The 15900-nt window shown below is 32.0% G+C and overlaps 1 protein-coding gene across 1 annotated transcript; it reads right to left on the bottom strand.

Moving 5' to 3' along the window:
- Positions 1–3856: 3856 nt before the first annotated feature.
- On the bottom strand, positions 3857–7933 carry LOC140973308 (uncharacterized). The gene is made up of 6 exons (XM_073436000.1): positions 7632–7933; positions 7310–7422; positions 6729–6818; positions 5752–5804; positions 4930–5032; positions 3857–4233 (listed from the first exon to the last, which is right to left on the bottom strand). Exons 1-6 carry the CDS (start codon positions 7840–7842, stop codon positions 4132–4134), a joined length of 672 nt encoding a protein of 223 aa, XP_073292101.1. The 5' UTR covers positions 7843–7933; the 3' UTR covers positions 3857–4131.
- Between the last annotated feature and the right edge of the window lie 7967 nt (positions 7934–15900).

Raw genomic sequence — 15900 nt, 5'->3', positions numbered from 1 at the left:
TAATCAACATGTCATCGACGTTGACAGGGGAGGAGCTACATGAAAATATACCCAGACTAGCCCAATTTTTTTAATAAAATTTATATGTACATTTTGTATAATTTCGAAATAATATGATATTAGCCTGTGTAGATCAATTTAAAATATTAAAATATTCTAACGTTTAAAATTCTAGTCTGGGCAGAGCTATATTTCTGACTCCGCCAATAGACGTAGAGACATATAATCACACAAGAATATTTGGTAAACTAGAATAAATACATTTGTCTCCCCCATCATGACAAAATCCATGTGATAAAATCACTAAATCAAAATTTTCATTTCACTGTTTAGGGGCTTGCGTTAGTCCGTATAAGCATTTCACAAATTTACGGACTTTCATTCCATGGAAGTATGAATCATTCTGGTTGTTCCATGTAATTTTCCTCATCAAGTTTACAATTTCAAAAATAATGTTTTCAAGTCCATTTGATGAATATGCAGATTATAAATTGATGCTTAAGCAAACAATACCCTTATTTTAGTAATTTTAAGTAATTCTCGCTATAAGAGAATACGTGACAAAATAATCAACACCTTCCTTCTATCTAAATCCCTTGGCTGTAAGTCTCTATTTGAAAGTTTGTAGAGAACCATCAGTGTTATATTTCCTTCTGAACATCCATCTACAACCAATGGGTTTAGTTAGGAGATAGATTAACCAACACCCATGTTCCATTTGCGAGAAGGGAATCCATTTCATCATTTATTGCTCCTTTCCGAAAGGAGTAATTTTTTTGAAGCCATTGCCTCATCATATGTTTTTGGATCATCTTCTAAATGCAAAACAATATGTATTTTATTCAACACTTCATCTCAACTGCCTTGAACCAAAAAGACCAATGCTTGTGAGGAAATAAAATCAGGACCCGATGTCATTTCTCTTCTTGCTCTTTGACTTCTCCTTGGTTCACTAGGAGGTTCTGCAAATTTTTGTTTTTTTACTGGAAGAAGAACCAAAATCCATTTTAGTGTTTTGGGACACATCTCTAGGAATTTCTTTGTTTGATTGCGGATTAACTATTGAATCCTTAAGAAAGCTTGTTTCTAAAAATTCAACATCCCTACACTCTATAATAGTATTAGAGTTTGAATTCAAAAATTTATACACTTTTGAATTTCCAGAAAATCCCTTGAAAACACTTTTGAGAGCTCTAGGTCCTAACTTGGTCCTTTTAGGATCTGGAACTCTATAATAGGCTATACAGCCCCATAACCTCAAAATATGGAAAAGTTTTAGTCTTCTTTGATGGAATTCGATTGTGTACATGGCAGAGCTGTTAACAATGTCTCTCCCCATAGATTTATTGGTAAATTAGCATGCATAAGCGAGAATTGATCATATCTACCAACGTTCTATTTTTCCTTTCCGCCAAACCATTTTGTTGAGGGGTGTAAGGTGCCCTCACAAAAAGTAGTAAATTTGATTTGAAAATATTCACCACCTCGATCACTTCACAAGATCTTAAATTTCTTCTCAATTTATTTCCAACCAAGACTTCGTAGCTTTTAAATACACCAAATGCTTGATCTTTTGTTCTCAGTATATAAACATGTGTGAATTTGGAATGATCGATCATCCATAAAAATTAAAAAGTATCACTTTCCGCCTCTAGTTAAATGTCCATTTAATTCACATATGTTAGTATGTATTAATCCAAGCGACTCGATTGCTCTCATTTTAGGAAAAGGTTTTCTGGTCATTTTTTGCTTGTGTGCAAATTTCACACTTTCCAGAGTTTTCATTTGGACAGAAATTAAACCATGCTTTGACATATATTTAATTGACTTGAAATTAACATGAGTACAGAACTCATTTCTCCAACAATCCCCGCATGAATAAAAATTAATGCATTTGACTATACTAACTCGACAAATGTCGTTCTAGCAAAAGATTATTACATCAGGATAGACAGCTTTGGCCTTTGAAGCTTTCTTAGTGAGATATATTCGGATATACTTGGCAATTAATGAATGTGATATCTTGAACTATCCACCATTCTATGTAAATCAAGACAATTATATTCACACAATAAAATTTCTAACGTTTCATTATGTTCTCACTGTTATATCCATTTCGGTCATGGACACCACTTGATTCCGGAGTGCTTTCCATCTTTGAATCGGCCACACTTCGCACTCACGTAGGTGATCTCTTAGGAGAGTATCCCACTATACTCAAACATACTTATTACTATGCCTTATGAATCATTAAAGGTAAAATACTTAACTTCATACCCATTTTGTGGGCAACACCTTTTATCATATGAATATGCTGGATATTTCTCCATGGCGTTTTTACCAATCTCGTAGATTAATTGTTCATTCTGAACCTAGATCTTAGGACCTCTAATCAAATAGGTTGAGTTTCCACGACAAGATTTAATTTTGGGGTTTTAATCTCATTCTCTCTCGGTATTTTTTTTAAAATAAATCTACAAGATTCTCCTTTGATTTTACATAATCAATGGAGATAATGTCATTAGAGATCAATTGTCGTATGGTATTATGTCTACGATAGATGTGTCGAGACTTATCATTATACATACCGATTTGTGTTCTTCAAATTGCTGATTGACTGTTACGATGAACTATTATTGGAGACACATGCTTATTCCAAAAAGGGATTTCTTCTAAGAAACTTCAAAGCCCCTCAGCTTCTTATCCAGCTTTGTCCAAAGCTATAAATTCGACTTCGTCGTGGATCGAGCAATACAAGTTTGTTTAGAAGACTTCCATGATATAGCACCACCATCGATGGTAAATACGTAGCCACTTGTGGATTTTAATTGGAGACACATACTTATGTCAAAAAGGGATTTCTTCTAAGAAACTTCAAAGCCACTCATCTTCTTCTCCAGCTTTGTCCAAAGCTATAAATTCGACTTCGTTGTGGATCGAGCAATACAAGTTTGCTTAGAAGACTTTCATGATATAGCACCACCATCGATGATAAATATGTAGTCACTAGTGGATTTTGAATCATTTGTGTTAGATAATGCGAGTAAATTTTAATTAATTTATTTTAAGAATTGAGAAAATTAATAAATTTACCAAAAAAGAACAATCAAAGGGTAACATTGTCCATATATATATTATAATAAAAAGTAAAAAAGTGGAGTGTGAGTGTCTGTGTCTGTGTCTGTGTGTGTGTGTGTATATATATATATATCCAATATAATTTTCTTATTCCATATGATTTATAACTTAAATAACAATTTGTTTTAATGTCTAATTTAACTTCATTGATATAATGTGAAATTTCAGTCCCAAAACAAACATTTGATTACTTTTACTTTATATTTCTAATAAACATTTGTATAGAATGATGAAAAATTTCACAATTTATTCGCCAATGCAAATTAATCTTAAAGGAATTAAATATTTAATCTAAAACAAAACCAACGTCTAATGTGTGAATCAAAATCATTTCGTATAATACAAAACATTATATAAAAAAAAATTTCATCCAACATTCCAACTAAAAAATATCGTTTGGCTTGTGCGATTAGATAGTGAATGATATGATACTAAATCCAAATATAATGATAACATAGCTATTTTTTACTTTAATTATTATTATAGAATATAATATTTGTCGTTTTACCAAAAGTGGTAAAAGTTATAGCTGAGAATAATATTACAACTTAAATCTTTTTAATTATATACTAGGTGAAACACCATATTTCGATTATTTTACCTAAATGAACAATTATTGCGCTCAACAATCTCTCTCTCAATAATTACGCTCCTTGCAATCAGTGAAAATCGAACTTGTGACTTTGGCTCTGATACCAATTCTAACAAAAACTATAACTGATGATAACAATGCAACTCAAATATCTTAAACCTTACAACAATTCATGCATCACGTTTAGATTGTTCTACCCAACAAATACAATTATTGCACCAAACAATTATAAAAGTTGAGCCATAGGTGAGCCGATGCAAAGATTTAACCTCATCCTTCACACTAAATGCTAACAGGATGATTTAGCAATACTCATCATGCAATCAATACCCATATTTTTGCTACTGAATAGACTATGACACAATAAAGCAAATCACCAGAATAGCAGTCAAATTACTGCCTCATTTTTCTTGTGGCAACATGGTAGAAGCCTCACTAGAGAAACCCAATTTTTGCATTATATCTTCCAACCGTTGCACATTTGTTAGGTACAAATAACCAACCTGCAATATATCACATAAAAAAAACATCAATCACTCTTGATGGTGGACTTAAGAATTGAATTTCATTGGGGATGACAGTTTAATAATATATTTTAGGGAAGTCATATGTACATTAATACAAGTTATGTGTAAATTGAAAATTTATCTTATTTGAGAGATTAGGATCTCCATGTTTCTATTTTTATATTTTCACGATCAAATTACTCAAAACAGCTCACAGTTTGAATTGGAGCATGGTCAGAAGCTTGAAAAAGATGGCAAAAATAACAAGTATACAACATGAATGAAGTCGATGCAAACTAATAACAAATCCTCTTTTAGCAAGATGAATTAACTTACTTGTCCAAGAACTTATGTTTGTTTCATCATAACATCCTGGAAAAATCAATGTTCTTTGGAAATGTTTGAAATGAAAAGGAACCTCTTTAATAGCATGACAAATGATGTAGTCTTGTTCATGAGGTCGGACTCGAATCCATCCTAGAATTTCCAATTTATATTTACACAAGTTGATGCAGGGTTTAAATTACGAAGTTGCCCCAGTGGATCAATCAAATTTTCCAATAAACAGTGCACACCATTTTCTCTAATGGATATAACTAATATGATGCAAGCATCTATATCAAAACACACTTTTACTGCAGTAATGATAATGGAAAAAAGGCCAAAAAAATCATAAGGTAGAATAAAACTCACAAGCGTCTCCAATGAAGAAGCCCTATTGTAAACTGCCACACCTGCTCGCTTCTTTGTTCTTGTTTTAGCAGAGGCGATATTTTTCCCCCAGCGTAGCACATCCCTGTTTATAAGATGGAAGGACTTAACAATAATTCACATCAAAAGGCATTAATTAATCATCACACGGACCAAATATGTTATGTTCAAGAACGTAAGATACAATCCATAGACAATTACATGTTCCACAGTCCATTTGTTTGAGTATAAGTAGAACCAACTGCTTCTGCCAGCAACTCAAAAAAGTTTTACAGTTTTCCTTATAAATCACAACTTTTTACAGTAAGATTTTTTATCCTTTTAGAACGGATATAATGACTTCTTATACGTTAAAAAATAACGCAAGTATCAGCAGCACATGAAGCAAATTCACATAAAAATAATAGAAAGAAGAATTAAATCAGGCAATCCCAAATCATTTGCGAAGTTCTCAAATTGTTACCTCTTGTTAGACCGAATCAAAATGGAAATCCCCACCAAGGACATTGGCATTCAAAATACATTATTACACAACTTTAGGCAATAACGGAACAATATTTACATGGAGGATCCAATAAATGAACAAGAAATTGTGGGAAAATCGTTAAAAGGGAAACTATTGAGATATATATGTGTAAATTCAATTTCTATGTGCTAGTAATTTCAGCCACTCTTGGATTTTTCTGAGATCAGTGGCAGACTTCGGTTCGGCTTATGAAGTGGCCAGATGCTTTCTTCATGAAGAATGGTCACAAATACAAATGTGTAAAATAAGAAAAAGATGCAATGATCCATAGTTCCAACCTCTCTTCTTTTGATAAAAAATCATCGCTTATAAGTTTCTGCAGCATCGCATCCTGAAACATGAAAGGTACACCGATTCTTTTAACTTAAAATCTTCTGAAAGTCCGTACTCCATAGAATAAATGTAACACAGAGAAATACTTTAGCTGCCAACAGATCTGTTGAAAACCACATATTGTTGTAGCACAAGTATTATCACAGATTTATAACATTGTGTTTCTATTTCCTTTTTCGAATCAAATTCAATAAAATACATCATAAAACAGATAGATTTGGTTTGAGCCAGCACACAATTCAAAGTAAACATATTCATCAACATTCTTCAATGAAAATGGTAAAGAAAATGAGAACTTAAGGTTCCTTATTTAGGAAAATAAATGTTAATCTGAGACGCATATATATAGATATAAATATTCTCCATTAGACACAAAGGCGAAAGCAACAATTAACTATTCATTTTGTCACTCATGTAGATGAAATGTATAGGACATTCTATAAAGCAAGTTTGTAATGTGAACAATGCCTACAGCAACTTCCTTAATATCTGGAAAGAAGTTGTCTGACATGAAACCAAATGTCAGAACAAAAAAGAGAGACACAGCCAGGTAAAACATCAAAATTAAAAGGTAAGTTTGCCATATAGGTAGATGGACCTAAATTTAAAGGTCAGCGTTTGGCTACAGCAATGTAAGACCACCGATAACAAGCAAATGCTTAAAACTGAAACCGCATCTATAAATTCAAGAAGCACTCTAGCACCAAGTAAAATAACTAGCAGCAATTTGAAATACCTCAGAATATATTTAATAAAAGAAAGACATTCTATATTTTTTTTAAAATGACAAATGTGAAAGCAAATGGACAATAACTCTGGCTATAGAAACATTGATTGTTGAAATGAAGTAGGACTTTCAATACATGGCCAGCAAAAAGTAAACCCTTTTGAAACCTCAAACATTAGAATCTGGTAGACATACCTGAGCTTCACAACGCACCACAGCCATGACTCGATTGTTAAATTCCTCTATATCTAAAGGTGGTAACAAAAAGTGCGTTCGAGCATATAGCTGTTACCAAAACAAGAGTGGAGAGTAAAGAGAATCAAATCAACAATATCCAAGAAAGGGCAACCCTAACACTTGATCTAAAAACTGAACAAGTTAGAATAAGATATGCAAACCTAAGTAACTACTAAACAAATCAAAGGAACTTTTTGACTTTCAGAGTCATAATCTGCAACATTTTAAAACTTTTTTAAAGTAAGAACACTGTGATAGGCAAAGAGCTGATAATGTTAACATAGTAAATTTTTTCCAAACAATTCATTTACCTCGATCCATAAATCAGTACTCTCTTTGAACATCTTCTAAGCTGATTAAACCTTTGTTACAAACATACTCGAACTCTTTTTTCAGTTCGATTTGAAGAGACAGAATATTGAAATTGAATTATATCTCATTTTTCAAGCTAAGAAAAACAATATCACCTCAAAGAGGAACATAACAAAAACTTTCCTGTACACTGAATTTCAGCACATTCCTAGCAATCATATGCTTACCTCATAAATGCAATCACCAATATAAGCCAATAATGCGGGATTGAACACAGACCGAGGCTTCTCCACTTTTGGGGGTGTAGGCAACCATGTCTCATAACCCAAATATGTGTCACCTATCTCCAATAGGGCCACACAAAAAACTCAATAATCACCAAAGATATCAACTTTAAGAGCAGGACACAAGCAAATGAATTGTGCTAGGCAAAAAACATATCACAAGCTCGCAGGAATTCTAAGCTCCTCGATATCGCATTACTTTTAATTTGCCTAATTAAGAAACACCGTGAACCAAGCAAAAAAAATGCCGAAAACAAAGAATTACCTTGACCAGTTTTATAAATATCGCGCTTGAGTAGATCTGAAATGGATATACTCGCGATGTTTTTAAGAGGTATGGTGGTTGAAATGGCCGTTGGTACGGCGGTTAGAGAGTCCGGTTTCTTTGGATACGTACGATGGGGATTGTAAGTCAGTCTCTTCTGGGTGTCAACTGATGAAGCTCTAACGGCGGAGATAGGGATGGCCACCGCCATGGGTCTAGCCGGGATGGTAAAGCAGTCTCCCCTAGTTTTGATAATTTAACAACACTTCTACAACGAGATATAAAGTCTTACACTCTTACTGTTCTTGATTTGAGTATTATACAATACTAGTTTAGATAAGCTCAAATTTTGAGATATTTTCCCAAGTTTGTTATGCAGCATATAGTTTTTTTTTTAATTAATAAATGAAAGATATTTTTTTTTGTTTGTATAAAGATTTTAGCACCAGATGATAACTTTTTCAGAAAGTTATTGAACATTTGATATTGATTATGTTAATGGATTTATTAATGTATTAAGCCTAATTTTTTTAGTATTTTAGAGTATTAACGGTTATGTGATAATTGAACAATTGATGAGAATACTTGAAGTAAATATTACTAAAAGATGTTTGAGGATTTCTTTACTTCATATTTAAGATTTTAGGTGATATATTTATTAGTCTTGCCACTTTATTTTTTGAAGATATGAAAATATAGAATTTTATTGAATTTGTAGAACCACCGGTAACAACAGTGTAACAACATGTTAATTAAAAAAAAACTAAAAGATATGAATAGAATTATCTTAATTCTCACGTCAAGGTAAAAACAAATTTTAGTATGATATATGTAAAATAGATTTACGGAGGGGGTAAATGTATTACAAGGCAAAAAAAATTCATAGAAATAAGAAATGAAAAACAACTTTTATATATGTAGATTAGATATAGTACAAACTAAAGTTCTTAACAGGTAGATACAAACAATTTATAACTAAGCATTTTATACAGCACAAGGAAAACATTTGCTTATTTATTTAGTGGACAATCGGTTGATGTTCATGCATGCATATCTTTGATATCTAATTCTTTCTCAATATCAGTTGCATATTCCAGCAAAAGAAAAGGCTTTACTTTCATTGTAAGCACTCGCCGGAAGATGACCGTTCATACTGGGTTGGAGTAAAATCTTTTCATCATAACTTCAACTTCATTTTGAAAAAGATAGTTATAGTAACATTGTCCACAGTCGATAAAAGTACAGTATGTGTTGTTTTGAACAAAAGATATAGCTAATAAAAAGAGTGAAAGTATGGTAAAATAATTAACTAACTTTGAAGCAATAAATAAGATAAGTAGATATCTATATATGGCAAAAAAGGTGGTTTTTTAGATGAGTCATTAACAACTAGTGATATGTGTTGGATTAAAAACTACTATTTTCAATTAGAAAAAAAAAAAAAAAAAAGAAAGGCTAGTCATCACATGGTTTATTTTTGACATTTGTAACGTTGAAGCAAGCTTAGTCATCATTTTTCTGTGCTGTGTGTCAAAATAATGAACACTGTTACAGACAATAAAACATTTTCAAATTGGAAGGAATTCAATTTTTTTTGTCAAGCAAGAGTTTGTACTGTATATCGTAACGCAAAACTAAACATATAAAATAACATTTGGTTGATAAAAAAGTGAGATAAGATATAGCTAATTTGTTTAAGATTTGAAAATTTTAAAATTTTGAGTAGGAAAAATCGAAGTTTAATGAAAGAAATAAATATATTATATGAAGTTATACCTGAAAAAAGACAGTAGGGAAATTGATTTCAACATTTAAATGAATAACTTTAAAGAAACAAGCGGAATAATTCAATTATACAAACCGGACACTCAAGTTATAGACATGTGATATCCCTGTGGAGATGGTTGTCGGTGCATATGTGGAGAGATGCATGTGACCCACGTATAATGGGAGCAACCGGCAACTTGACACAAACCGACCAAAAACGCATTATTCTATGTAGATAGATATAATAAATCAAACAAAAATCTATTTATTTTATTATTCTAGATATATAGAAGACTAGATTCATTTTCCTTGGCTTATTTTACGCCTTATCTGTGAAAAAACCATTCAAGCGCTTTTACGCCATTTCTCCCCCATTTGTTAACAATGTTTTTCTTTTTTTACATGAAGGGTCGAACCGTAGTCGGTTATTCATGAACTGTAATTGGAAACGTTACGATAAAGGTTTAAGCTTTTTTCGAATCTGCAAACCGTGATCAAGTCACTCTGTGCAAGTCCACCAAACATATCCAGAAAAAATAAAAAAAAGCAGTCCAAACTATGTGACAATTCATCCTCGAATTAAAAAAAAGACGGGAAAGACGATTATAATGATCTATAGACAAATAAATTAACGTTGGAAATGTGTCACATGTCCATCTATCCAAACTAGATGAACAGTATTTTTCTCAATTGGTTAAGGTTGTGGTTAAATTTTAAAATATATCTTTTAATTGTAAGAACACATAATAAACATCAGAAATTTATAGTGGTTCGGACAAATCCATCTTACGTCCACTTCGACCATCCAAGAGATCAATCCACTATGAACTAGCTAGTTATTATTTACAATAAGTTTTCCCTCGCATTCAATCACTCAAGAAGAATATTACACACACTGTAGAGATTTCCCACTCGTGACGAACTACGGCTCTCACTATATATACAAGAATAGTGCTTAGTTCATCCCATCAATTCTTCAAGTCTGTAAATATTCAACTGGAATCAGGCCATCAACTGTATTTTGTATAGCCAGCAATCCCACAGTTTGTTGGTCATTATTTGGGCAAGCTAATGGAGAATTTCTTGAGATATATGGAGTAGAGGCAGGCTATGAAAAGTGGAGGAAAATTCACGGTCCAGTCTTTTTTTTTTTTTGGGGTCATTTTCATTTCAGTCTCAAATAAATTTAATGACCCAATTTAGTTCCAAACGTTTTTTTTTTCCTCAATCCACTCTTTCCGTCAATTTGATGGTTAAATTAGACTGGTGAACTTTTTCACGTGAGACGCCAGTATTAGTTTAAAAAATCCCCAGATCAATTATTCCCTGATTTATTATTCTCCCAAATTCTCAAAACGCCTCCCTGTTGCTGCGGATGGAGCAAGTCGTTGCTCTTCTTCTTCTTCCGTGTTCTGTGTACATGATGGTTTTATATTGTTCGAAATGCAACCAAAGTTGCACACGAGGAAGATTATTGATTAATAAGATAGAAAATATCTATAAAAACTTAGACTCAAAATAGAAAATATCATACGTGATCAGTTCACTTATATAACACATTATGATATTATTGTTAATGTTTGTGCACAATATTTTCCAAGTGGCATATAGTGATTACAAACCCTTTGTCGAACTCCTGGAAATTCAAAAAACATATATGTTCTGTATGATTCAAGAAACTGTGGAACGAGGCAGTGGTTAAAATGAGATTAATTTTACCTTTTAGTGTCTTGTTTTGCTGTGGTTTTGTGAATTTACTTCGTAGATGAGTTCTTCTTGTTTGATAGTCTGTATCCGTGGACTCGTTTACGTCTACTAGCTTGGATCCTTCTTGTGTACGATGAAACATAATTGCCAAATGATGATTGTCTGGAAAAATTAAAGAAAAATTATGATAGGTCAAGATGTTAACTTGATTTTGAAGTTAATGGGAATGAAAAATTTTGAGAAAAGCACAACTTTGGTCCTTTTTTTATTTTTTCAAATATTTCCAGAAATAGGGTGAATATGGAGTCAATTATTTACAAGATTTTCTTATTATGTCTGGTATTTACGATAATAGAATGGATATTAGAAGTTAAGTGATCTTTTAAGACTTAGTGATAATATAAATTTTGCAGGCCTATTATAACAATTGAAACTATAATAGGACTTAGTTTCTTACTCCGATTACTTTATATTATATATCACATGTTTATCCTATTATGAGAAGAAAAACTTTAAAATGCTATAATTCAAGTGAGAAGTAACTGTACTGGTTTCTAGACTGAATATTGTGGGCTAAAGAGGTAGTTCCCACCAATATTCTATGTAACAATTTTCTCTACGTATTCAATTATGATTCCATACAATCGATCATTTACGAGCCAATATAAACTCACATTTTCGGACCGAAGTCATGTTGTTCAGATGAACCATATATCCGAGTTGATAACTCGTTGTTCATTGGACTCACTTTCGGAGCAAAGCCACGTTGTCCAGTGGACTCTATTTCTGGTACAGTGATGGTTGTCCATGACTCCAAATTATTATCATTCATTTACAATAGTCCAAGAATAATGAGAATCAGTAGCATTCTTGCAAATATCAAACATGCAGGACAATATTACCAAAAGAGCAAAAACTTGTGTGAGACGGTCTCACGGGTCGTATTTTGTGAGACGGATCTCTTATTTGGGTCACCCATGAAAAAGTATTATTTTTTATGCTAAGAGTATTATTTTTTATTGTGAATATCGGTAGGATTAACCCGTCTCACAGATACAGATTCGTGAGACCGTCTCACAAGAGACCTACTCTACCAAAAGAATGTGACATTTCAATATGATGCAATATCTAAGAATAAATTGATATAAATTTTATCATAAATACCAGGCCAAATGCCAAAAGGCCATATAAAAAGATTTTTGGTAGTAAAACCTTACATTTCTAAATTACTAGACAACTTTCTTTCTTACTCCGACTACTTCAATGATCCCTAAAAATCATAATTTTTATGATGTTATTTGTGTTAGTCCCGTATTTTGACACTTGACTCCTCAAATTCTATTTCTATCAGAAAAACAAGTCCGGTATTATTTTAAATTTTTTAAAAAAAATCATGAAACTTATAAATTAGGTCGGAAATGTCCCCAGAAATCTTCGGGAATCGAAATTTTTTCACCTGGGGCAGCGCGTGTACTGCATGCGCCAAAGAATCGGTGTGTGGCTGGCCTCCGGCCACCACGTGCAGCCCAATTTTTTTCCAATGTTCATGTCTCGTTAAGCTCTACAACTTTGGTGTAAAAGTTTTTCCAAATTCCAGGTCGATTTTTGCCCATGATGCGTATTTTTACAATGGTTTTCAAGGGTATTTAGTCACTGAAAAAAGTGGCTACCGACGGCTTTTTGGGACTTTGGCCGGTACTTTGGTATACTAGGTAACAAAATTAATAACTTTTATTTTATACTTATGTTCAAAAACAATATGCATGATAGTAAAATGTAAGCATCAAAACAACTCCCAAATCATACAAAATTCATATGATAAAACCATTATTTTTCATTAAAAATTCATATTAAAGCGTATACTAATCAGAAAATTCTGAAATTTGGACACAAAGCCTAAAATTAGTGCAAGAACATTCGGCTATAATCAAATAAATAAAATGATATGGCGTGTAAAGGGCACGCACCACCTTGCTGGCGCGTGGGGGCTCTCTAGTCACTACGTGCAGCCGGTATTTTTAGGGTGGAACCGTCGTGGCATGTTCTAAATTTATTTTTTCAAAGTGTTTCAAAATTCTAAGCCGATGTGCCCCAAATTTTGTATTTTCAAAAATTTTTACATGTGTTTCCGGTCATCTGAAAACAAGTAGCCGACATTTATATAAACTAGACATCATAATGAACAAATTTAGTTCCAAAACCAAGTATATATTTTTTTGGGAAGTATGAAATAGAAGAGATTGAACATGCTACCTCTGCACTGATTTTATGAAAATTTCCAGCAAGTTTTCTTTTTCTGAACGCTTTTGGATTTTGATTCTACAACACCTCATGTTCCTAAAGCATTCTGGATAGCCCCTAAAAGCATTCGTAGAGAGATGATGTCATTTGAATTTGTGTTTATCTTGTACTCGATGAATGAAATTGTAAGAATCTCTAATGTCAAACATTACATTTGAAATCCCAATATTGGAGCAACATGCAGTAGTTCATCGATAAATATCGTCAAGACATCATTTCGCAATAAGATGAACGATGATTTTCTTACAGATTGCACGTTTTGTATGCTTTCCTATAAAAAGGCCCCATGAGTTATTAATAAAATTTGAGGATGAGTAGATTTCCTCTCTTAATGTGTTGCTTTTATTTTTTTTTTATCAAACTATAGCTTTTTATTTTTATCAAACTAAAAAATCAAAACATAGTATTAATCATATGGTTAAAGGGTAAAAAATATAAATGATTTCTTTATTCATAATCTTAAAAATTACTCCATCCAAATATATTATTGTTATAAATTGTTATTTACATATATCAGAGCCAATCACTTTAATAATTAGACAAAAACTTATGTGAGACGGTCTCACGAGTTTTATTTTGTGAGACAGATCTCTTATTTGGGTCATTTTGTGAGACCGTCTCGCAAGAGACCTACTCTAATAATAACAGTGTAACTTTTCATTATATATTATTTTCTTACCTTTTATTGAGTTTCATGGTTGTTTAAATAATGAAATATCTAATTGAAAAATATAGGTAATAAAAATGAAGTCCTTATATACCATAAATATTCAGTCTTTTAAATCAATCATTATCTTCTATTGTACTAAGCGAGATGATGTCCGATGGCTTTTCAACGTATTTTTTAGATTGTCACTCTTAAATTAAATTATGGTTTCTCTTCAATTTTTACAATTATAGCATTGTCCTTATTTAATATAAATTAAATTAATTACACAAAAAAATTTGTACAAGAATTTAACATGTGCATCCGAACATTAGTATTTAATATGTTGTAATGGAAAAGAGAAATAATGGATTAAAAATATAATGATCCCCATATCAAGGGACTAGCAAAATGATCCCTAAAACTTTCACGAAAGCGTTTGTGAGAGCCTCTCAATTGTCAATTTTATGAGACATATCTTCAATCCGAACCAACTCATGAAAAGTAATATTTTTGAAAAAATTATTATTTTCATGTCAAAAATATTATTTTTCATGATAGATAAGAGTCGGATCGACTTGTCTCATAAAATATAGACCCGTGAAACAGTGTCACAACAAATCTATTAACTTTGAGCAGAGAAGTTCTCAATCACCAAGTTTTGTCAAAATCTCAAGGCCATATTCACGTATGTAGTTGATTGATTTTAAAAAAAAAAAATTTACCCTTGATTTTATTTTTAAAATACAGTAATTTGTTAGTTTCATCCTTAAAAAATTCTTATATAAATATTTAATTAATTTATGTTTTTGAAACTAATTTAATTTATTTTATATGAATTGAATGGATGACTTTTATCTCATTAGGAAACAATGGGCAGCTTTTCCAGCAAGTCACGTGGCGAAAGTAACGGACCCCACAGAAAGTTTGGTTCTCCAATTGGGTCCAACAAGGAAAAGGCCCAACAGCCCATGTCCATATGGTTAGTTGAAAATGTTGCAACTTTACACTGCATCATTTCTTAGTGCCTGAGACCTTTAAATTCTTTTGTTTGACTTTTCCCCTCAACTAGATTTATTTTTTCTTTTTATGTAATTAACTTTTGAGATCTGTTACTTGTATGCATCACACACACAATTTTGGTGGCCTTTTGAATTTTTTAAATTATATACAATTTACGGATCGTGTCGCGCGGGTTTATTAGATGGACGACTACGAAACACTACAAATGCTTGAGAAACAATAACTAGCTAGGTTGCATTGAAAACCTAATTTAGATTCATGGATTTGTCTATTAGACGAGGTGGAATTGAATTTCGCGTTTGAAATTTAGTTTAATTTTAATATCTTGTTATCTATATTCGTCATAGAAATTTAAAAAAACAATTAAGTACGTAATTGAAGGAATGTTTGCTAAACTAGTATTGAAAATTTGAAATTCAAGCAGTTTGATTTTTATTTAATTGATATAGTTGATGATTGAATAGTTGATATTTGCTAAATATATTTTATTATTATTTTTTAAATAGGTAAAACTCGCTAAATCTACGAATAGTTTGCAAACTACGTTGACAAATAAATTATATTGGACATGCAAATTCTAACGTAAATATACCATAATTGTGGGAAGCTTCGATGTTACATGTGGGAGCACTGTCCCTACATGGTTTGGATGGACAAGATTCACAAACGTATGTGATTTTAAAAAAATTAGTGGACCCCATGTATGTGTGGCTAAATTTGGACTCTTGATTCTATCATGAGGTAATACCACTACATGTAGGATGAAATCAATCATAATTGTGACATGGATAATTAAAATATCAGATCTCGACGTTGGTCTAACAC

This window comes from Primulina huaijiensis, chromosome 3, assembly GCF_012295235.1.
Source record: "Primulina huaijiensis isolate GDHJ02 chromosome 3, ASM1229523v2, whole genome shotgun sequence".
Classification (NCBI taxonomy): Eukaryota; Viridiplantae; Streptophyta; class Magnoliopsida; order Lamiales; family Gesneriaceae; genus Primulina; species Primulina huaijiensis.
The sequence above is the reverse complement of the archived record's forward strand: the minus strand, read 5'-3'. Positions and strand labels throughout refer to the sequence as shown.